Source organism: Delphinus delphis, chromosome 15 (genome assembly GCF_949987515.2).
Source record: "Delphinus delphis chromosome 15, mDelDel1.2, whole genome shotgun sequence".
NCBI lineage: Eukaryota > Metazoa > Chordata > Mammalia > Artiodactyla > Delphinidae > Delphinus > Delphinus delphis.
The window spans coordinates 51,081,359-51,105,858 of NC_082697.1; the positions used below are offsets into that span (position 1 = coordinate 51,081,359).

The window sequence follows — 24,500 nt, forward strand, 5'->3', positions numbered from 1 at the left end:
TTCAATTAAAAGTTTATTAAAATGGTAGATGCAGTTATGAAATGATGTAATTTGTCCTCATTATATGCAGTTGATATTTGTTCAGTGCTAACTTTAGACTTGCATTCTTGGTTGTTAGTCTGTAAAGATTATAGGTATTAATCAGTTCATTTGGGGTTTTAGCAAAATTTAGAGTTTGTAATAATGTTACTGTTTTAAATATTTCATCTCAAACGTAAAAAAATCTGCTTTCACAGGGACCTGAAACCAGAAAATATTTTGTTAAATGAAGATATGCACATCCAGATCACAGATTTTGGAACAGCAAAAGTATTATCCCCAGAGAGTAAACAAGGTGTGTGTTTTATTTCTAGTAGATCCCTGCTCAGTGCTTAAATCAAAACCAACTTCTTAGAAACAGGTTGAATTGCCTTATGCTCATCATTAATGACAGTTGTCTGTAGTACCTTTGTTATTATAAAATGGATGCTTGAGTTTTCACAGAGGAAGCCTCTGCCTTTGGGCAACTTTAGCTGAGGGTCTGGGCAGGTGTGTGCCTGGTCTGGTGGGTGCAGGGAGGGGCTTCGCAGGCTGCCTGTGGTTGGTCCTCCTGGCCTCAAGTGGTAGTAGGTCACCAGGCGCTTTCTGCATGTTATCATAGGCCCTCAGATGCCCACTGTGGCTCACCCTCCCTAGTCATCTTCCTAGAAGATGCTGGGGTGCCACATTTGTTCCTGGTCTCCCATGCAGGGGTGTGAGGTCAGCTCCCAGGTCTTCCTGTTGGCACTGTGGGTTCTCTGGGGTTGGGGGGGTGGTATGCGCGCGCGCGCGCACTCACACACACACGCACGCACGCACGCACGCGCGCGACTGACCTTGTATCCCAGTGCTGACTGTCTGCCTGTCTCCTGTGCGCACCTGCCGGGGGTGGTGGCCCAGGCACGCCGATTATAGTGAGGTTCTATAAGATCACAGAATGAGTTGGGGGCTGTTTTTTTCCTGCTGGTCAAGTGCATGTTAATCATTGCAGACCCTTCTAACCACTGTTCCTCTAGGGTATTTCCTAGCCGGATTATGTACTGTGACAGTTGCTCGCAGTCCACCTGGGTCAGAAGAGAGCCCTGGGTATCTTAGCTACCCAGGGGCATCTCGGCCATGGTGGGGGTGGGGGCATCTTGCTGTCCTTCAGGTGTTTGTTGAATGGAAATCATAAACTCCGAGGGTATAAAAAATGGCAGTTTAACTCCTGAAAACTGTGTTCAAGTATTGGGGTAGAGAGAAGATAAAGCCCTTTATGGTGAGGGTTGGGGGAAACTCAAAGCCCCTGTGTGAGTTAATAAGTGACCTTGAAAATGAAACTTGGGTGTACGGACAGGTGTGACTGTCAGAGCTACCCTGACCTGGGAGGCTGCTGCAGGGACCTCCACCCAGGGCATGTGCTTCTCTGCCGGGCTTGTGGGTACCCCTCAAAGAAGGACCTTGATGGAGAGCCCTGGGGGGATGGACATGCTAGGGGAGGGTAGAGGGTTTGTTGGTGGAAGAAAGATTCAGACAGAAGCATCCAGTTCGCTGCAGCTGCTCTTGCGTGGTAAAGGGGAGCTGTGAGCGCAGGGCAGTGGTGGGGAGGAGCTGGGCCTCTCCGAAGAGCCCTCTAGTTCAGCTGCGCTGGCCTGCTCTGCCTCGGGCTTGAACTGAGGCCTGTTTCGCAGCAGCTGCGGGGCTAACACCTGGGGTTTTGCTCCTCCCGGGCATGGTGGGCAGTCTTGACTCTGTGCTGCTGGAAGGGCCTGGCTGGGCTTCCATGGGTTCCCTTCAGCAGGGTGTGTGATCTTTCCTTTCCAGGCCTTTTCCCAGCCCTGTGTTTTCAAACGGAGGGTTCTTGTCAAGATTCTGTCAGTGCTTTCATCTGTGCACAGACACTCTTTGAGTCACAAGATGGCATCTTGAATTCGGGAACTTTTCTGAGAATCTTAAAGCACCACCCTTTTGTGTTTGAAACAGAACTTGCAGTCAAGGCAGATGCTCTTATTTCTCAGTGAGGCTTAGTCCTGGCGACGCTTGCCTACCTTTGTATTGTACTTCCCACCCAGGACTCCTGCCTGGAGGTGCACTTCCCAAGCCCCAGGAAGTCCTCCTGTGACATGCCCCAAACTTTGATCTATTTGACTCATTCCTATTGTATAGTAACATTTTGTTGGCCGCTAATTATGTTTTGATAGACATGGTATAACTCGTAACCTAAGCATTGTCCATGACAGAGGTGAACCAAACAAGAACCTGAATGTTCTTGCTGGGCTGCTGGGCATCTCGTGTGTGACTTGCCGCTGAGACCAGCCACCGCCTGCCAGTCAGCCATGGGAGTCACCCCCTCAGAGTCTGCTTGGTCCTTTTTTCTTCACTTAGATTTTCTTCAGATCTGATATTTGGCACAGGCTAGTCCTACTGTCATGTAGCCATTAAAAAAATGTAAGAACTTAAATGCATTGGTGAAATAGTGAAATAAACCTGAGTTTTAAAATCTGTCTGGAAGCAGGAGGCTAAAAAGTCCTTAACATTGTAAACCAGGCAGAACTATCGATACTTATATATACACAGTTGAGTTGGCTTTTTTTTTTTTCCTTAGAGGAAATGTAGAAAACATGTATAATTACGTGAATGAATAATTTTGGTGACATACTCTCATTTTCTGTTTGACATAGTTTAGAATCTTAGAGTTTATTCCTGCATTAGCTTTTTTTAAACATCTTTATTGGAGTATAATTGCTTTACATTGTTGTGTTAGTTGCTGCTGTATAACAAAGTGAATCAGCTAAAATATGTGGAACGCTTCATGAACTTGCGTGTCATTGCGCAGGGGCCATGCTAATCTTCTCTGTATTGTTCCAATTTTGGTATATGTGCTGCCGAAGCGAGCACTTGTATTAGCTTTATAAACTTTTGTACAGAGATGGTTTCCTCAAAACATCTTAAAGCTTCCAGAAGGGAAGTGTTGGTGGGAGCGAGGCCCAGGTTCCTTAGCTGTGCAGTGAGCATGTTTCGCCCTCCGCCTTGTGAGAGACAGGCTGTCTGTCTTCACAGACCTCCGTCCCAGTGGGTGGCTCCTGGGATGGGGGGAGCCCCGCATTCCTCTCTTACTGCTGCCTGTCGGGTCCAGGGAGTGACCCCTGTGCTGTGAGGGTGGGTGGGCACATGGGTCGATGGGCCTTTCTGGCACAGAGGACTTAGACCTTCTAACCTTGCACAGGGGTCCCACAGAGCTTCCACACTGAGGGTGGCTTAATAACATGGAGTCAGCCCCTCATCTGTGGCCGTGTGCCTGGCCGTGGCCCTCTTTGCAAGAAGCTTGGGGAGTTCAGGGTGCCCTGGAGGTTGAGACTTGAGGTTTGTGTCTGGAAGCCTGTTTTGAGTTGTGCAGGCCTTTCTGGTACAGTTGGGCGTGGAGGCTCCACTCACCACATATGGGGGTGCAGGGAGGGGGGGGCGCCAGGTGTGGGGACTGCTGGAGAGGGGATGCAGCGGGGAAGCCTCAGAGCCAGCATCACTGTCACTGCACCTGTACCTGTGCAGTGGCCCTCTGTGGACCGCCTTTGTCCAGACCCTTTGACCAGCGTTGACCTCCATCCTGCTGTGCTGTGGGCTGGAGACCCTCTCACAGCCTCTGCCCTGCTGCCACTCTAGCACATGCAGGGCCACCTGCCCCCCTATACTCCCACCACCAAGCATACCTCCCAGCCATCGAGAAGCGATTACTCTGGTCTTTTCAGTATTGGTATTCGTTTAGTCATATCTGTGATGCATAGAGTGTTGTTGTTTTTAAAACACAAGGGTACCTGCTTTTTGTAAAAATTCAGAACATCCTTGTGACCTGATTTCCACCATCATCGATTTGTTTTCCCTGTAAATATTTTAGTATTTATTACTAAATACAAAGCTTATTTTTAAAAAACATAACCATAATACCATGCCATTTTTATACATTAAAAAATTAGCAGTAATAGCTTAATATCTTAAAATATTTAGTCCGCGTTAAGTTTCCAGTCGCCATAATTCCACATCATAATTTTTTGGTTGTTGCTTACTTGAATCAGGTTTCAAATAAAATTCTCACATTGAGCTTAGCTAATTTTTCTCTTAAATTTCTGTTATCTATAGCTTCTTCTCCATCTGTTTTTTCCCTTGCAGTCTGTTGAAGAAACCAGGTCATTTGTCTTATAGAGTTTCCCAGAGTTTGCTGATTGCATCTCTGTGGAGTCATGTAACATGCTCCTCTCCCCTCTGTATGTGTTGAAAATTGGGAGTTGGATGTGGCTGCTTGATCACATTCAGGTTCAGTCCTTTCACACCAGAGGCTGGTGTGTGTGGTGTGTTCTTCATTAGGAAGCATGTAGCATCCATTCGTCTCTCCCTGTCAACAGCCCTTTATAGCCATGATATCCTAGATCCATCAATTCATTAGAGAATGCAGAGTGATCATAGCCCAGTTCTTTCATTCTTGAGTTGGAATTCTTCTTTTTTTTAATTAAAATTTTTTAAAAAATTATTTATTTATTGGCTGTGTTCAGTCTTCGTTACTGCACACGGGCTTTCTCTAGTTGCAGCGAGCGAGGGCTACTCTGTTGTGGTACGCGGGCTTCTCGTTGCGGAGGACAGGCTGTAGGGCGCGCAGGCTCAGTAGTTGTGGCTTGCGGGCTCTAGAGCGCAGGCTCAGTAGTTGTAGTGCATGGGCTTAGTTGCTCTGTGGCAGGCGGGATCTTCCCGGATCAGGGATTGAACCTGTGTCCCCTGCCTTGGCAGGCGGATTCTTTTTTTTTTTTTTTTTAAATAAATTTATTTATTTATTTTATTTTGGCTGCGTTGGGTCTTTGTTGCTGCGCGTGGCCTTTCTCTAGCTGCGGTGAGTGGGGGCCACTGTTTGTTGTGCTGCTGGGCTTCTCACTGCGGTGGCTTCTCTTGTTGCGGAGCACGGGCTCTAGGTGCACAGGCAGTAGTTGTGGCTCGCGGGTTCTAGAGCACAGGCTCAGCAGTTGTGGCACACGGGCTTAGTTGCTCTGCGGCATGTGGAATCTTCCGGACCAGGGCTCGAACCCGTGTCCCCTGCATTGGCAGGTGGATTCTTAACCACTGCGCCACCAGGGAAAAATCCCTGGAATTCTTCTTTAAAGAGAAACTTCCCCTTAGCCACTATTTGTTTAGTGATATTGATTGTGGAGGAAAAACAGGATAAATGCTTGCTTCATTCCCCTTTATTTGCAGCTTTTGGAAAGCATGAATTGGTTCACTGTCATCCTCCAATGATGACCAATTCATCAAAAACATTATTATCCCACCTCACAACATACACAAAAGTTAACTTGGACAAATCAGAGATCTGAATGTAGGAGCTAAAACTATTACACTCTTGGAAGAAATCATGGGAGTAAACGTTCTTGACCTTGGGTTAGGGTCCGGTTTCTTAGATACAATACCAGAAGTACAAGCAGCAGAACAAGTTTTAAAACTTTGGTGCTGTGATACCATTAAGAAAGTGAAAAAGACAACCTGTGGGGTTGAATAGGAAAAAAAATTTCAAATCATATATCTGATAAGGGGCTTGTATCCAGAATATATAAAGAACTCATAACAAAAAAATTTTTTTTTAATGGGCAAAGGGTCTGAATAGACATTTTTCTAAAGAAGATAAGCAAATGGCTAATAAACACATGAAAAGATGCTCAATATCATTAGGGAAATGCAAATCAAAACCACACTGAGACACCACTCCACACCCACTAGGATGACTAATCAAAAAGATATCCGATAAGAAGTATTAGCAAGGCTGTTGAGAAATCAAAGCCCTTGTACTCTGCAGGTGGGATTGTCAAATGATGCAGCCGCTTTGGAAAAGTCTGGCAATTCCTCAGAAGGTTAAGCATAGTTACCTTATAATCAGCCATTCAGCTTCTAGGTATATATCCAAGAGAACTGAAAAACAAATGTTTACATAAAAAGTTGTACGCTAGTGTTTATAGCAGCTTTATTTGTAATAGCCAAGGAGTGGAAACAACTCAAGTATCCATCAACTGATGAATGGATAAACAGAGTGTGGTCTATCTGTATAGTGGAATATTATTCAGCCTTAAAAGGAATGAAGTTCTGATATAGGCTCCAGCATTGATGAACCTTGAAAACATTGTGCTAAGTGAAAGCCATCTGGGATTAGGATAGGGATTTTGTTGAATGTATAGATCAGTTTGGGGAGTATTGCTCTCTTAACAATATTGTCTTCTGATCCTTCAACGTGGAATGTCTTTCTGTTTATTTATATCTTCTGTAATTTCTTTCAAAAATTTTTTGTAGTTTTCCGTGTTATAAGCTTTGCACTTTTTTTTTTAAATTTTATTTTTGGCTGTGGTGGGTCTTCGTTGCTGTGCACGGGCTTTCTCTAGTTGCAGTGAGTGGGGGCTACTCTTCATTGCTGTGCGCAGGCTTCTCATTGCGGTTGGCTTCTTTTGTTGCGGAGCCTGGGCTGTAGGGTGCGTGGGCTTCAGTAGTTGTGGCGCGCAGGCTTAGTTGCTCTGTGGCATGTGGAATCTTCCCGGACCACGGATCGAACCTGTGTCCCCTGCATTGGCAAGCGGATTCTTAACCACTGCGCCACCAGGGAAGTCCCAGCTTTGCACTTCTTTTGTTAAATTTATTCCTAAGTATTTCATTTTATTTTTGAGGCTATTGTAAATATAATTGTTTTCTTAATTTTCAGATTGTTCATTGAGAGTATATAGAAATATAGTTGATTTTTTTTGGTACACTGATCTTACGTCCTGCAACCTGATGGACTTGTTTATTAGTTTTAATAGTTTTTTAGTGACTTCCTTGGGACTTTTTACGTACAGATCATGTCATCTGTGATTAGAGATAGTTTACTTCTTCCTTTCCAGCCTGGATGCGTTTTGCTTCATTTTCTTGCCTAATTGCCCTGGCTAGAACCTCCCCATTGAATAGAAATGGCGAGAGCAGGCATCCTTGTCTTGTTCCTGACCTTAGGGGAAAAGCTTTGTCTTTCACCATTGAGTATGATGTTCGTTGTGGGTTTTTCATAGGTGCCTTTATCAGGTTGAGGAAGTTCCCTTCTTTTTTTTTTTTAATTTATTCATTTTATTTATTTTTGGCTGCGTTGGGTCTTTGTGGCTGCGCGCAGGCTTTCTCTAGTTATGGCGAGCAGGGGCTACTCTTTTTTTTTTTGCGGTACGCGGGCCTCTCACTGTTGTGGCCTCTCCCGTTACGGAGCACAGGCTCCGGACGCACAGGCTCAGCGGCCATGGCTCACGGGCCTAGCTGCTCCGCGGCATGTGGGATCTTCCCGGACTGGGGCATGAACCCGTGTCCCCTGAATCGGCAGGCGGACTCTCAACCACTGTGCCACCAGGGAAACCCCGGGGGCTACTCTTTGTTGTGGTGCGCGGGCTTCTCATTGTGATGGCTTCTCTTGTTGCTCTAGGCACACGGGCTTCAGTAGTTGTGGCACGTGGGCTCAGTAGTTGTGGCACACGGGCTTAGTTGCTCCGCGGCATGTGGGATCTTCCTGGACCAGGGCTCGAACCTGTGTCTGCTGCATTGGCAGGCGGGTTCTTAACCACTGCGCCACCAGGGAAGCCCGGAGGAAGTTCCCTTCTGTTTCTAGTTTGTTTTATACTTTACCATGAAGGAGTGTTGAATTTTTGTTAGATGGTTTTTCTGCATCTCTTGATCAAGATGGTCATGTGGTTTTTGTCCTTTATTCTAATGATGTGATGTAATATATTGATTGGTTTTTATGTGCTGAACCACCCTTGCATTCCTGAGATTAAATCCCAGTTGGTCATGGTGCACACTCCTTTTTATGTGTTGTTGGATTCAATTTGCTTGTGTTCTGTCCAAGAGCTAATAAGCACATTTTGTGGAGTGTGTTTGCTGTGCTTCATATGTGGGTTCATGGATAAGACAATAGCAGTCTGCACTTTTGGCTTTGAAGAGAGTGTTCTGACCTCAGGAGCATGTCAGGTCCCTCCGTCCCCACTGGCACCTCACAGTCTGACCTGCAGATCTGTGGTGGCCAGAGTGGTCCACAGCCCAGGGTGCTGGCCCGTTTATTTGAACCACTTTGATGGTGGAGGTAACAACCCAGCCCAAACCCTTCTTTACCCTGACCCTTTGGCCTCCTGTTGAGTGGGTCAGTAGCCTAAAGGAGGCAGCATAAGCCAACAGTGGCTTGTGGGCCTTGGTTTTCCAGTAGCTGGAGAATTTTGACCTCTGGCTAATCTCTGAGTTTACAGGGGTAGGTAACTAGATTATCTCTGTGGCTTTCTAATGCTCTCTTGGGCTCTTACCCTGGTGTCACAGATAGAAATCTGCCATTCGTGAAGTGGGAGAGGAGAAAATTACTTGTTTTCACTAACCCTTCAGTGAAATCGAGCATCTCCTTCAGTTATGAAGTTAGGCAACAAACATCTGTGTCATTAGAAATCACAGATGTTTTCATGTCCTGTCACAGTCGTCACAGATTCTTGATCTATTGTTTATGCTCATCGCTACTTCAGAATTACTCTATTAATAGACCTGCTGCCAGATCTTGTTGGTGCATTAATAAAAAAGAAACATATTAGTATATTGCATATTTATTACTTTAATATTTTGATACTTTCATTATGTATAGTCTTGTAGATATTATTTTATGTCTTTAGAACATCATTCTGAGGACAGTTATTCTTTTCCACACTCCAGAGGATTCATTCATCTCTAGACTAGCGAAAGAGCTCCTTTCTAAGGGGGTGACTCTGTATCCCCAGGGACTTGGGAGTCCCTTTAAGAAGGTGGACATAGGCTCCTGGGGAAGAGGAAGCAGCAGGTGTTGTGGGGGACAAGCAGACGCAGGCCCAGAAAGCTTACAGAAGCAGCAGCAGCAGCACACAGTCCTGATGCCGTCACGATTTGCTCTTTAAAGCCCAGCCATGTGGTGTGTGTGTGTCTCCTGTCCACTTTGTTTTGTGCATAATGTAGCTATTTAAAAGCACAAATACCTCTGCATACTGTGTGATAGCCTGAATTATTTAATTATGTGTAATACATATCTTTCCATATAAAAATATATTTCTAGAACTTTTCAATAATAGCATTTAAAAATATAAATCACGGAAGTGACGCACAATTATTATGAAGAACAGAAACACTGAACAGGTGAAGTATCGAGTTGAAGCCTGTCCCCCGAAGGATTGTGTCATGGCCCTGCCATCTGTGCTGGCTCCGTCCTGGAGGATCAGGTGCCAGAAATGAATTGCTGGGTCAGAAAGCAAGCCTGTCCTGTATGGCTTTTGATGTTTTTTGGAAAATTGCTCCTCCAAAGTCACAGCATTTCACATTCCCACCAGTAGCACTGTGAGGTTTTCCTCTTCAAATCCTTGCCAATACTGTGCATTTTCCTTCTTTTTTATCTTTGCCGATTTGATAGGCTACCATATTAATTAACATTTCTTTGATTCATTGTAAGGTTGGTTTCACTTGGTTTTAGCTCTTGATTTGTTTTCTTCCTCTGTTGAATCACTTCAGTGTTCTCGGCTGTCAGGGTCCTGGAAGGATGCAAACGTGGCTGAGAAGTCTCTACAGGAGAGTAGCTGACCTAGGGGACCAGTTACAGACAGCAGGGCCCAAGGAAGCTGGGCTCCCGCAGCGGGATAGAGAGCCCCTCGGCCCTGGGAGGGCAGGTGGGAGGGACCAGCACCTGAGGGCGGGGTGGGGGTGGGGGTGGGGGTGGGGGGTGGGCTCTGTGGTGGGAGAGGGCTGTGGCCTGGGGGTTGGCCAGGAGGAATAATCTCCATCTCTCTCCTGTCTCCCACTGGGGGTTCCTGCTGGCTCCAGGGCACAGAGAAGGACAGAGACTGCATCTGGGAACACATGGGGAAGGTGCAGCATGTCGGCCTTGTCTGTATTTTTTAGGCATCTGCCTTTGGAGGCTCTTGGACCCGCAGTTAGGAAGTCTCCCGTATGGGGAGCCCTGCTGGCTGCCCACCCCAGGGATGGCAGATGGGGAGCCGATGGCCACCATGGCCAGTGGGCCTGCCTCACAGCAGACCATTGCATGCTGAATTGGTGTGGCCATGGGCCCTGGGTTTCTTTTGCATTTTAATTCTGGTGGTGTGTTGTTTATAGCCATACACTGTAAAGAATACAGCTATAGACAAAGCATGGGTCTGTCGTGTTTTACTGCAGGTGGCTGTACCCTGTCAAGTTATTTCTGAGTCAGGCCTAAGTTGAGGTGCCCAGTACAGAGCCTTCAGTCAGTGCAGGAAGAGAAGGGTACTTTCCCCAAACTGGAGCACTTTGTGTAGCAGGGTGGTTGACTTTGAGAAGGAAAGACTAAAAAGAAGCAATTTCAGCCATCCTCCCTTCCCCAGCTCTTCCTCCTCTAGAACATCCCAGAACTGAGTGAGTTGCTCCTGCTGTGTTTAGAGCCGGGTCTTTGGAGGGCAGGTGCTAATGTCTGGGCAGAGCGCTGTCCCAAGGAGGCCACCCAGGGCTTCATAGCCAAGCCCCTGGGGGCGTTTGGGGTTGGAGAATTCTTGGCTGTGGGGCTGTCTGGTGCCCTGCAGGATACTTAGCTGTATCCCTGGCTTCTACCCACTAGGTGACAGCAGCCCCTTCCCGCCCCCATTGTGGCGGCGAGAGATGTCTCCAGGCATTGCCAGATGTCCCGGGGGCCCAGTTGTCCACAGCTGAGACAGTGGGGCCAACAGGCAGGTCCCTTCACCGGGGGCCTGTTACAGTTTTTAGTGTTGCCTGATTTCAGAAGTGATCCTGAAGGGCCAGAGACCTCTCAGTGGTAGGTATATTGGTGTAATGTTTTACCCGGTACACTTTCTAAGTTAGTTCAGGAAAATTTGTCTACGGAGACAAGTAATTTCTAGCCCAGATTATTAAAGATGTTGAGGAAAGGGACAGCTTGATCTGTAGGTCAGGCTAGGTGAAAGGGTCTTGTTTGTCTGGAGCACAATGGTGTTGAGCTGTGGTGTTGTGTCCTGCATGTGCCCCGGGTTGCCGTGCAGGGACCTGGTAGTGGGAAGGGCAGTCTGAGCAGGACCAGAGCCTCGCTGGCAGCCGTTCAAAGCGGGTTACCGAGTCTGGTTATGCAGCGCAGGCGTGGAAGGTCGTGGGAGGCAGTTGGCTGCTAGTGCCATGGGTGTCCCCAGTGAATCAATCAGTGGAGGTGACCCAGCACTTCATGTGCTCCTTAGAGAAGTGATTTGTCCTCAGATGGTGGGCGGCTCTCACACAGGAATCCCCAATCCTGTGTCCTCTGGTTGTGGGCAAGGCTGAAAGCAGCTGTTCTGTCCCCGATGCCAGAGGATGCCCTGCGGGGGATACCTCTGGAGTGGTGCTGGGGGATGGGGTGTGGGCAGGCTGGCTTGTGCCCACAGTGCTGCTCTTTCAGGGCTGCCTGGCCACTGATGAGCCCCTGAGGACCTGCTAGGGTGACGTGGGTGTCATGCCTCCTTGTGGCAGTGATGGGTGGGGCCAGCAGCCAGACCCCACAAGTCTGCAGTTGAACTTGGCACAGTCCAGTACTAGAGGTGGCAGACTGTTGCAGAGGGTCTCTGGCCGTGACGCCCGAGTCTTATTCCTCTCGTAGTCCCTAACCTGCCTGAACTGTTTGTTATGAGGAGAGGGTATCCCTGCCCTGCGTGCAGCTTGCGGGAGATCCAGTCCTTTCCACATTCTGCGTGTGTCCGGGGCTGTTTTAGGCACCACAGGTCCAGCAGTGAACAGACAAGGCCCCTGTCCTCAAGATGCTCCCAGCTGACAGCATGCTGGGCGAGGGCCACTCAGGTGTGTTGGCGAAAGGCAGGGAGGGGTCCAGGAGGGGCTGCCCTGGCAGTCAGGGCTGGTGTTGCTGAGCAGGCAACCTTGAAGCCAGCCCTCAAAGGGGCGGGTCCAAGAAGGGGGTGTGATGGGAGGGCCTCTGACAAGTCCCGTTCTCGGGAGCGTACAGTCTGATCTCAGGTGACGGTGGCTTCCCGAGAGATGAACACTGACTGTGCAGCGTCCACTGTGGAAAATGCTCTGTGTCTCAGCATGAACTTTACCCTTTTCCCTCTTCTCATCAGCCAGGGCCAACTCGTTTGTAGGAACAGCCCAGTATGTTTCTCCAGAGCTGCTCACAGAGAAATCGGCCTGTAAAAGGTAACCTGTTTTCATCTGATCCATAATTCTCTTTTCTCTATAAGTAGTTGGTATTTTTTTCAGGTGAAATTAATAGTTAAGAGAGTGCCTTTCATGGCCTTTACATAGCCAAGCCTACTTTGGAAGAAGTTAGCCATTTGTCTTTTAACCAGCATCTTTCCTTTGATAACCTGTGTGCTACTTTGTTACTACTTATACTTCCTGGGGTGGTTGTTGCTTTTATGCTTCGAGATTTGATCTTGTTCCTTCAGGAACAACTAAACAACTAACTATTCAGTGGGGAGTACTGTGGCCGACAGGTCTGTATTAGTGACACGAGGCTTCCTGCTGTGTCCCAGAGCCCCGGGACCATTGGTGCCACGGTGCCACCTCCAGCTCAGGCACCCTGGCTGTGGCAGCAGCAGCAGGTCAACTGTTCAGTGTAACGTGCTCTGCAGAGTGCAGGACAGGCCCAGAAGGCAGCGTCTGTGGGAGGGGACAGGACTGGGCCAGTTTCCCAGCAGGAGCCCAGCTATCACTACAGGGGGGAGGCCCAGTGGTGGCGACAGGATTGAGAGCCTTGGTGGAGTCCTCAGTTGTGAAAATGAGAAGTGCAGGGGGTGGGATATTGTGTTCACAAGAGTGGAGGTCCAGAGAGTGGAGAGGGTCAGTGGCAGGGCAGTTGGGCAGTGGAGGTAAAGCAGGTGGGGGTGACGATGGCCAGGAGCTGGGAGAAGTCTGGGGTGCTGTCTTGGGTGGACATGAGGCAGGTAGAAGATGGAGAGGCAGCAGTAGAACCTAGGCTTTCAGAGTTTGGAGATGACAAGTTCTGTGGTTGAAGCTTTTCTTTGAATTCTTCCTGCCCTGAGCCAGACACTCAACCCACTGGGACCATCGCTGGAGCTGACAGAGGCCCACACGGTCAGTGTCGTGCAGTGGCAGGTTGCCAGGGGCCGCCTTCCTAAAGTGACAAGCGACTGCCAGGGCAGCAGAGGAGTGATGGTTCTTGGCACAGCAGTTCTGTGTTTCTGAGCCTGATGGCTTTTTAAAACCTCTTTAGGGGGTGGAGCCACAGGGCACAAACATGATGGTTGGAAGTATATTCAGAAAAATTAAGCTTGGGCATCTTAGCAGTTGCTGGGCTCTTTGGGCTTTTTTTGTTTTTGTTTTGCTTTTTGTTTTCTACTCTTATTGAACCAACAGACTTTGAGCTCTCACTGTGGGCCAGATGCTGTTGTAGGTCAGGGCTTCCCAGCTGGGACAGTTCTGCCCGCCAGGGGACATCTGGCCATGTCTAGACACAGTTTTGGTGTCACAACTTGGCGGGGGTGGGAAGGGAATGGGTGGAGCCAAGGGCGCTGCCCAACATCCTACAGTGTAGAAATGGCCCCCCAGCAAGGATGACGGGTCCCAGATGCCCACAGGGCCCAGGCTGAGAGACCCTCCTCCAGGTGGTGGGTGCACTGGGCCAGATTCTCCAAGTGTGTGTCACTGCTGCCTAAGAACTAGCTTTCCCTCGAGTTGGGGTTTACTTTCAAGAAGAGGAATTCCTTTCGTACTAATGGAGGAAGGTCTCCAGGCTCTACTCAGTGAGAGAAGGAAGATACAGAGTGGCCACCCAGAGTCACTTGTCTGTGCATTTAAACCTCAAGAAGGATATACAAGCCATGGATAACTGGTTATCTGTGGTGGGGGTAAGGGTTAGGGCTGTGAGTGAGACCTCACTGGATGCCTTTTTATGCTTTTAATTTTTAAAGTCATGTGATACTTATTTAAAAAATAGTTAAGAATTTTTTTCCTGATTCTAAAAATGATACTTACTCATTATAAAGAATTCTTAGAAAATATGGAGAATAAAAAAAAAAAGTTTCCTGGTGGTCTAGCGGTTAGGATTCGGCGCTTTCACTGCTGAGGCCTGGGTTCAGTTCCTGGTGGGGAGCCGAGATCCCACAGTCCGGGTGGCCAAATAAAACAAACAAACAATAAAAGCCAAAAAAACACTCATAGTCTCCAACCCACTTGTAGTCACAGATAAGTTTTGGTATGTCTTTCTTTCCAGCTACTTTTTTCTGTGTGTTTTAAATGTGTTTACATAATTTTTATACAACTGGAATCATACTGAATAACCAGTTTTGAATCCTGCTCCCTGTGATTATATGGTGAACATTTCCCCATATCACTAACATTATTGGCAGAAATCTTTTAACAGCTGTGTGATTTTCCAACATATGAATTCATTGTAGTTCATTGAGCTTTTCCTTTACTGTTAAAGACGTTGAAGTAGTTTTCATATATTGGGCACAGCCTGGTGTGCCTCTACGTGCGGCATGTCCTGCGCTGGGGAAGAAGGGCCCTCCTGCCTGTTCAGCTGGAGAGTCTCCCAGGGATCCCCCACGTTCCTCTTTGAATTTCAAGAAGTAGAGTGACTTGGTTTAACTGAGCATTTAAAAAATCATCGGTGCATACTGCTTTCCAGAAATGTTACACTGGCTTCCCCCTTTAGTTTTCATTGTATTAAAAAACATTTTAAATGGCAAGATACCTGTGGAAAGTTAGCCCAGAAGCCATTCTGCTGGCAGTCCCACTCCCTGGAGATGACCTGTGAAAGCAGCAGAGGCAGCCCCACCCCACAGCTCTGCCCCTCCTCTCTGGCCACTGCCACATGGAAAGGCCGATACTTTTCCGTTGGCGTTTTTCTCTTGTAGCTCCCCATTTTAACTACACTAAACAGCAGAGAAAACCAAGTGTAAGAACTAGTTACTGAGTAGAATGTACGTTCATTTTTAACATGCCCTTCACTCCATCTGTGTGTTGTGACTCAGATTTCTGATCTGTGGCATTTTTCACCCACATCAAGTGCTTCATCTACCCCGGGCCAACGGTGCTGTGATATGGGTCTGAGGACAGAGCCTTCACCCAAGGCCCCCAGCACTGTAATTGGCCTGTTGTCTCCACCCACGACCTACGATTTCATCTTCCAGAATGCCAAGCTGTGGCCTCTTGCAGAAACTGACTGTATCCAGCAATGCATGAACCCTCCGTACATTTAGGGCTTGTGGGGAGGTAGTTGGCCATGCAGGGCAAGTTGTGTCTTGATGCTTTCATAGGGCTGAGCTGGGAATAGAATGCAAGATTTACAGAGGAAATAAAATATGCAAAGTAGTTCTCAGCCATGAACTCTGAGATGCACTGAGGGGAGAGAAAAAACAGGAGCAGGAGGGAAGGAGGGTGGTGAGCAGAGCAGCCCCTCCAGGGTCCCTGCCAGCTGGTTCTGGAAAAGACTTAGGGAAATTCAGAACCGTAGTGTGTTTCCTTTAAAATGTATAATTAAGGGCTTCCCTGGTGGCGCAGTGGTTAAGAATCCGCCTGCCAATCAATGCAGGGGACACGGGTTTGAGCTCTGATCTGGGAAGATCCCTCATGCTGCGGAGCAACTAAGCCCACGCGCCACAACTACTGAGCCAGTGCTCTAGAGCTGCGAGCCACAACTACTGAACCCGTGTGCCACAACTACTGAGCCCACGTGCCACAACTACTGAAGCCCGCGCTCCTAGAGCCTGTGCTCCGCAACAAGAGAAGCCACTGCAACGAGAAGCCCACGCACCACAATGAAGAGTAGCCCCCACTCACCGCAACTAGAGAAAGCCCATGCACAGCAACGAAGACCCAATGCAGCCAAAAATAAATAAAAATAAAAATTTTTAAAATGTATAATTAAAATGTTCATAAAGGAGGGGCAGGGCTTTGCACAGTGAGTCCAAGAAGGGAAAGAGAAAGCTTGTTTTGTGCGCATCCTGTGGACTGTGATTTGGCTCCTTGGCATACATGAGCTCGCGTCTGTGGCCTGGGGGTAAACAGTGAGCTGTGAGAGAATCTGAGACTCAGCTGTACCAACCTGCCAGTGCCCCTGCCCCTGCCCCTGGCACTGGAAGAAGGGGCTTTTTGGCCAGTATTTGCTGTAGTCAGGAGTGACCGCTGCTCCCTGGCCAGGACCAGACCGGGACTGTGAGGTCGTTGGTTGCCCCTGAGCGAGGCGCCCAGCCTGGCCCAGTAGTGCCTGCTGTGTGTGGGAGGGATCCTCTGGTCCTGGATCCGCAGAGAGGCCCCCTCAAGGAGATCCCAGAGCAGGTTTTCACCCTCACACTGACCTGGTTTTAAAGGTGAGAAATAGATTAGAGGCTGAAATGGGTGGTGTGAACAGACAGGATGGAAATGAACCATGCTCGCCACTGAAATGTTACAAATGTCATTCTTCTTTGTTTTTCCCCTCCCTTAAAGTTCAGACCTTTGGGCTCTTGGATGCATAATATACCAGCTTGTGGCAGGACTGCCACCGTTCCGAGCTGGGTAAGAGACCCACACCCCACACCCCACTCCTAGCCCTTCTCAGCAGCCTGACAGAGAAGTGGGAGGGGGCAGTCCCAGGGTTAGGGCAGAGTGGGGGGAAGTTTTATGACGGCTCTTTAGTGAACATGGTGGCTCTCTGGGGAGAGAGGCAGATGGCTGTCCCAGGAAAGTACAGCTCTGTACTGGGGAGGTTTGTGTGACCCTGCCCAGAATGATGGCTTTTCTTATTTTACAGAAATGAATATCTTATATTTCAGAAGATCATTAAGTTGGAATATGACTTTCCTGAAAAATTCTTTCCTAAGGCAAGAGATCTTGTGGAAAAACTTCTGGTAAATATTTCAAATTTTCTTCTGGTAGGATGATCCAGTAGCCACACCCTGAGTCCCTCTGAACTTGTGGTCAGAGGGCCTTTCCTTGGAGGCACCTATGTTTAATAAAAGGGCATTTTAGGGTTGATAGTGATTGTAGGTAGATGCATATCTTCAGTCTCATCCTGTTAGGCCTTTTCAGTTTCCAAGTGCCTGATTCTTGAGCTTAATAAGATAGGAAATTACTGTATCACTTTGCATTTGCTCATCAACACACACACCATTTTAAGTTACCAGACGCTGCAGCAGCTCGGTGTGCTGCAGTGGCAGGTGGTTGTAAATTCTACTTAGCGACATCTGTATCAACTTTAGAGTCAGCTACGTGAAGGTGCTAAAGATCAACCCAAGCTATATAGCAAAGGTAAACAGATTTACCCAGGAAGGGAGTGTCTGTTTATGTTCTAGAAACTATAGTGTCCCTTCCCCTGGTGTGTTTTGGCTCCAGACCTTCCATTCACTTGATTTGGGGGAGCAGGGTCAGTCAGCCTCTTCCCACCTGTCCCTTGTGTGTCTGTCCCCTCAGTGGGGGAGTGCGTTGGATCCTCTGTGGGTCTGGGGGGGGCAGCCGAATTCTGGAGGAGCTGGCTGTGGGGCCCTTTGAGACCACGTGCAGGCGGGGGACCCAAGGCACTTTACTCCCCGTCTGTGATAGCTTCCTGTTCATGTAAACTCTTCATTCTCTTATTAAAGCCAGTGAGTTCCTCTTTTTCTTGTTTTAGGATTTTAAGAGAATACTTGCTGCTATTCATTTAACTTTTGATGTAGTGATTCATTTTCACCTGTGGGGGGAGGAGCAGAGACTCCGGAGAAGTGAAAGCTGCGCGTGGCCACCCCCCTACCCCCCATGGTGACTCAGTTGTCCCCAGCACACTGTGCCCTTCCTATTTCCAGGAGATCCCAAGAATTGAAAAGAACTACTACTCAGAAGTAATTTTTTTTGTCAGAATTACTTTTTAACCCCAATGCTGACTTGACTTGTATTTAAGGTTTTAGATGCCACAAAGCGATTAGGCTGTGAAGAAATGGAAGGGTATGGCCCTCTGAAAGCTCATCCGTTCTTTGAGTCCATCACGTGGGAGAACCTGCATCACCAGACGCCTCCGAAGCTCACAGCTTACTTACCGGCCATGTCAGAAGATGATGAGGACTGCTACGGCAATGTAAGCCAGTGCGCCAGGGCCGAGATGGGTCCTGCCGGCCCCGCCTGGGAAGTGGCTCCTCTGGGCGGGGCCAGGGACCCCAGGTGGTGGGATGAGTGGCTAAAGGGGGAGCCAATGTAGATCCGTGGAGGGGGAGGGGCAGTGAACACTCTGTGGCCTGAGACTGGGGCCGAAGAGGCTTATGTCTGCCCCGAGTGCAGATCACCAGGTGCGTGCATCCCTTTCTCATTTCCTCTAGTTAATTTTTGCCCAAAGGGGTCGAACCAGAGCCTGGGCGCTGATTCTCCTGGTGGGCTTCTGTTTTCCGGTTTTGGCTGATGTCCTTATAATTTTGTATCTGAAGACATTCTGGAATGCCTCTGGTATTTCCCAGAGAATCCCAGGGTGCTGCTGCTGCTTTGAACTTTGGGGGGATGTAGTATTGAGGATGGACACTGGTCACTATCGGCTCTTAGTGCCTGGTACAAGCGGGACAGTGGCACAGGCTCGAGGGATGAGGCACCCTGGGGTCCGAGGGAAGCTCAGACATAGGGTCTTCAGTATACTTTGTCCTTTAAACTTTCCTTATGGACGGTGTGAAACATGCAGAAATGGGCTGAGGAGGATGGTGAGCTGCAGTGTGTCTGTCACCACCTTCAGGTCACCCTCCACCAGGACCCCCATATTTACATGTAATGTCAGGTGTTTTGTTTATCAGTCATAGTCCATATTTCTGGTTTGATTTCTGTCATTGTGGCTTATTGCAACCAGTTATCTTATATAGAGTTCCGCCTCAGTTGACTGAGGAATTCTAGAGTTCACGTAAAAGTCATCCAAGGCTAAGTTAAAATTACAACTGGCATCACCTCTTGGAGATCAAGAGCCCCCTATGTCTCCTACCTACTGTTTTAAGCAACACATCCCTCCCTTTTTTGCCCTAAAATATCCTTTATGCCCAGACTTGAATTGAGCCAGATGTGGATTGCCATCTGTGCTCCCCACTGACTTGCTTCCCTACCTCAGTGGTCACGGCTGTCCACAGCCTCTGCGTGTGCAGACTGCAAAGGGCTCCCTCCCTTGGCCCTAGTTGCCGACCAGGCCCTTGGGCCCTGATATTGTTCTGGGGTCATGGCCGGCAGGCACAGGCGGGGTCCCCAGGGCCTTTGGCAGGGGTGTGCCAGGGGAGCAGCATGCTCTGCTGGCCAGGCTCTGAGGGAGCCACTGAGGCCCCGGTTGTCTCAGGTCTCGGTGCCCAGGGAGCCTGGCTTCATGGGTGTGTGCGTACTCTTGAGTGTCTGTTGCAGGCCCTCTGTCTGCTGTTCCATCATGTTTGCCATGTTGAGAGCTCTGGCTTCTTGGTACTCAAGTGTCGCCATCTTAATCCTGATCCTCCAGGGCAGCACGGGGCTCAAAGAGGCCAGCAGGCCACAGGTCCCGGGCCTCCCCTTCCTGTAGGTTAATACTGAGGATAAGCTCCTCTCTGGGGCGAACAGCTTCTGACATTGCCATCAGAAGGGGGACGCAGGGCAGGCTGGATCCAGCCTGAGGCTGGTGGTCAGCTGTGTAGTAGAGGAGAAAGCTGGGCTGCGTGTCAGTGACTCGTCTCCCATGGCCTTTGGGGTGAGGCCTGCTGGGTGTACGATAGGTCAGAGTGTGTCTGGATCTTTGGACTGGAGGGAAGTCCAGGCACTGTTCTCACTTTTCCCTCTTCTCTGTGCAGTACGACAATCTCCTGAGCCAGTTCGGCTGCATGCAGGTGTCGTCGTCCTCCTCCTCCCACTCCCTGTCCGCCGCGGACGCGGGGCTGCCCCAGAGGGTGGGAAGCAACATCGAGCAGTATATCCACGACCTGGACACTAATTCTTTTGAACTGGACTTACAGTTTTCTGAAGATGAGAAGAGGTTGTTATTGGAGAAGCAGGCCAGCGGAAACCCTTGGTAAGAACGTACAGCTGTAAGCAGCGCCCCATTTAGAAACGCAGGGTGGAACGCGCGGGGATGAACGCCAGCCGTGGTAACTGACAGAGCTTGGGCGTCCTGCCTTCGTCACCACTGCTGTAAAGGCTCTGCTCCCTTCCGCCTCACACAGCTGCCTTTCTGTAGATAAGGACCCTCAAAGTGTCCAACTGGAAGTGGGTGTTTGGAGGGCTGGCTGGGGGGTGAGTGGGTTTGGGACCCTCCGGGCTCTGGCCTTTGGGACTTGGTGGGCCAGGCATGCCAGCAACCGTTTTGGGACCTGGATTCACCATGATTTAAATAACCGCTGCCCAACAGCCTTTCCTGCCCTGGAGCGTTCAGATGCTCTAGAAATGGACCCATGTGATTGGCGTTTGTGTTCTTATCGAGGCAAACATCTTCCATGTTTATTGGCCATTTGTATTTATTTTTTGAGGTTCATTTGTATCCTTTGACTCTTTTTTTCTTGTATGTTTTGCATCTTTCTAAAATTGACTTTTCAGAGCCATAGATATGAAGACTATTTCTCCGTTTATTTTGCAAACATTTTTTTTTTTCAGTTTATCTCTTCATTCTATTTGTGCATTTTTTGGTGGGGAGAGTTGCAGATTCTTACAAAGTTGAACCTGTTTGTGTGTTTATTTTCTGCTTTCCATCTTGGTCCTGTTGAGAAGAGCTTCTCCACCTAGACATTTTCTTCAAGCATTTTTATGGTTTCACCTTTTGCACAGGCAGAGAGGAGCCTGGGTGGGGGTGGGGAAGGAGGCTTAGAGGAAGAGAGACCACCTGGACATGGGCGCTGTTGTGTGGAGGAATGGGAGTGGGGGACGCAGAGGAAAAGTGGCAGGTGGATGAGGCTAGGATTTTGTACAATTAGAAGTGATTGTCTCTAGGGACTTACCTGATGGTCCCATGGTTAAGACTTCGCCTTTCAATGCAGGGTGTGTGGGTTCGATCCCTGGTCGGGGAGCTAAGATCCCACATGCCTCGTGGCCAAAAAACGAAAACATAAAATAGAAGCAATACTGTAACACATTCAATAAAGACTTTAAAAATGGTCCACATCAAAAAAAAAAAAAAAAAAGATCTCATCTCTTGAAAAGTGAGTGTATCTCTTGGCCAGCTGAAACAATCTCCAGTTCTTGGGGGCTTACGTTTCCTGCAGTGGTGTTCCGAGGAGCCCTAATGTGTACTGAGCAGGAGGGAAGGGCTCCTTCTGGGCGCCCTGCTCTGAGCAGGTCCATGCACCAGGTTGTGATCCCTGAGAAGGGCCTGCTGTGTCCTCCCCACAGGCTTGGCCGGGTGCAGAGCACGGCCGAGAAGCACTGTTGCCGGCATGGGGGTGGCTATTCAGAAGGCCCATGTGCCTCGCCCGGGGTGTTTTCAGAGGCCCTGGGCAGCCCGGGCCCTTCAGCCTAAGTTCCGGGCAGGGCAGAGCAACTGGTGGCCGGTCAGGCCCTGCAACCTCTCACCCACTCTTTCTTTTTTTTCTGCGCTCTCTTCCCTTTCCTCCCAATTCAATCCCATTTGGAAGCTGGCTGTGGAAAGCTTAAGGCATTTCTCATTTGGTCAGTGGAGATCCCTCAGGCACATTCTTTAGAACGGTGATTCTCAATGTCTGGCCCATGGACCATAATAATCATTCTGTAATAATACTAAGATGGTGTCTGCTTTTCTACTTTTATTTTCTATAAATGTACAGTGGAGTTTTTCAGAAGCTACACACTGTAGGATGACATTGCTTTGACAGCTAATGGAATTTGTGTTTTCTGTCTTTTGAATCTTCTAAAGAAGTAGGTTTATGGTATAAATATGTGCACTTTTAGACATTAATAAGTTCTCAGTATTTCTGCTGGGCTCTTACTAGCTATTTTCAGCTATACCTCCTATAATTATTGTAACTTCCTATCATCGAGTAATTTACTGCTTTGCAATCCTGAAATTTTTCCTGTGTCCACATGGAAACACAGTGAAGAAGTAAGTATACTTTGAGTTGTTTGGCAATATTATTTTAAAATTTCTCAAAAACTTTAATAATTTCTATCTGAAACTTATTTTAGATTTTAATGATATATTCTAAAACAAAAGAACATTTATATGTTTTTCATATTTGAGTATAGATCATTGACTTAAAAAGGGAGAAGACTTGCTTTCCCACCCACAGTAGCATCACCTCAGTCTAAAGATGCAAAAAGAAGACACTGGGTTCTCTGACTCATGGAAGGAAGGAATCCACTCCAGAGAAACTAGGCAAAACTGTAAATATGAAACAGAAATAGGACAAAAGGCTGTCTTTCCCTGGCTTTATAGATGTGAATACCTTGTTGTGTTGTGTCTATGAACAGAATGTCTTTGCATATTATTTTGGTGCCAGTTAAGTTGCAGCATCATTTAGAGACCAGTCATTCAGAATTTTAAAATACAGGAATTGAATATTGTAAGTGTACCCGTGATGAGCTCTTTCAGAGCCAAACATCAGAAAGCCTCTGCAGCGCCTTACCCGAGGAGTTAAGTGGGGCAGCGGGAGGAGTCACACAAGCGCTGGGAGGCTGAAGAGCCTCGGGCCATTGACCCTGCTGAGTGAATGCTATTGATGCAGATGAGAGCCACTGAGAGGAATCCCGGCCACAACGGTGGTCCACGATACGATACAGCGACTCTCTGGATTAAAGATGTGGCTGCGGAGGACACAGGGAGTGAGTTGGTATCTCTACCTCCAAATTGTTTTTTTGCCTTCCAAGTGGATGAATCTACACATGGGACTAGACTCACTGCTTTACTTGTATTTGTCCGGTGTTCACCCCAACTTACCATCAAAGAAAGATGGTTCTTTTACCTAAGTGCTTGGCAGAAAGCACACGTTGTGCTGAGACAGTCCGTGTTGAGCACCTCTTTTGAATCTCACAATTTGTTCTGGAACAAACATGTTGACATGTACAGTGATGGTGCGGGAGCAATGGTGGGTAAAACTGTCAGTGCCAGGTCATGAATCCCGGCCATGGCACCAGGAGGTGCGAAAAGATCCGGCTCTTCACAGCCACACGATCACAGGGGCAGAGGAAAAGACAACAAGCCAGCCTCCCTTAGGAGTGGTCATTGAAGATGATTGATTTAATTAATGTGCTGTAGAACGAAAAGGGAAGTACGCATAAAGCACTTCTGCTGCACCTACAGGGTGACGGCTACCTCAAGAAAAGCGGTGTGTGGTGGTTTGTGCTGGGAGCTGAAGGAGCTGCTCTTTTCGTGGAAGACCATTTTCACTGGAAGGTTTGACTGACAAACTGGTTGTTCAGACTTGGCTATTTGACCAGCATTTTTCTGGAAAATGACTGGAATGAGCCTGTCACTTCAAGGAAAACAACTGCTGGTGTTTGTTACCAATGATAAAATCAAAACCTTCAAGTGAAAATTAGAATTGTGCGAAACTTTATTCATCACTGTGAGCTTAACATCTTCCCAATATTTAAAGACTTTTTTGGGGAGAAAGGTAGCAATATTTATGAATTGATTTGTTGATATCGTAGAATGAAATTTGTCAACATTTGGAAGATCTCCATAACTCAACGAACCACTATTTCCAGATGACCAATGTTTGGTGCTGTAAAATCATATAAGGGCAGAAGATCTATTCAAAGTGCAAGGTAGGTTGGTGGATTCTAATGTCAAAAGTATGAAAAATTCATTCTTGGGGATTCAGATTCCACATGGCAGCTAACGTTTAAGAAACTACACTTCTGGAGTTTTGGTGTAGTATCAAAGAAGAATGCCCACAAATATCTGAAAAGGCTATTAAAATACTCTTATGATTTCTTCATGTACTTCAGCCTGGACAGCATATCACAGTAGAGTGAAGGCAGAGGCAGATGTGAAAATCCAGCTCTCTTCTGTGAAGCCAGATGTTAAAGAGATTTGCAAAGACAGCAGTGTCATGTTTCTCATGAATTACCTTCATTTTCGAAAGAAATTATTTTTAAAAAATCATTTATGTTAATGTGGAATGGATTTATTTTGCTTTTTAATGAATTAAATATTTGAACATGTCTGTTTTAATTTCTTATACATAAGTGTCGATGCATCTAACCCAAATGAAGGAGAGCTCTTTGGGGTCTTCCATAAAGTTAGAGTATAAAGGGGTCCTGAGACCTGAAGGGTTGAGAGATGGCATTTTAGAGCAAACTGGCCGTGCTCATGTGGTCCTCCCTTACCTGCCTAGAAGCCCAGCGTGGATAGCCTGCCCGAGGTGGTTGTAGAGCCCGTCAGGCCCTGGCAGACTCACTCGGCTCTCCTGAAATGGCCCAAAGTTGCTGGTGGCCTCAGGTTTATATCCTTGAGGTTGGTCTTCTCAGGGTTTGGGTGGGATGGGAGAGGGTGAGGAGGAGAGAACTGGCTTTGGAATCAAAAAAAGTAGGGGGTTTTACACTGTTACCCCTTGTGAAATGATGGTGGGAAAGTTGTGAGACTCTCAGCCCCCACGTTGACATCTGTACAGAGGCAATGACAACTGTCGCCTGAATGATGGGAGCCAGAGGCTGTGTGAGAA

The 24,500-nt window shown here is 47.8% G+C and overlaps 1 protein-coding gene and 1 non-coding gene across 3 annotated transcripts in view; one reads left to right on the plus strand and one right to left on the minus strand.

Moving 5' to 3' along the window:
• Positions 1–24,500, plus strand: part of PDPK1 (3-phosphoinositide dependent protein kinase 1) — a 71,374-nt gene that overhangs the window by 36,698 nt on the left and 10,176 nt on the right. The window contains exons 6-11 of one of the 2 annotated variants that reach the window (XM_060031561.1): positions 237–334; positions 12,093–12,168; positions 16,426–16,494; positions 16,730–16,826; positions 17,852–18,025; positions 19,725–19,942. In XM_060031561.1, coding sequence (XP_059887544.1) covers positions 237–334; positions 12,093–12,168; positions 16,426–16,494; positions 16,730–16,826; positions 17,852–18,025; positions 19,725–19,942 — 732 coding nt within the window. The remainder of the gene's footprint in view (positions 1–236; positions 335–12,092; positions 12,169–16,425; positions 16,495–16,729; positions 16,827–17,851; positions 18,026–19,724; positions 19,943–24,500) is intronic. The other variant, XM_060031562.1, reaches the window with a different exon arrangement.
• Positions 2,792–2,895, minus strand: LOC132439069 (U6 spliceosomal RNA). The gene has a single exon (XR_009522300.1). It is a non-coding gene; the product is annotated as a U6 spliceosomal RNA (small nuclear RNA).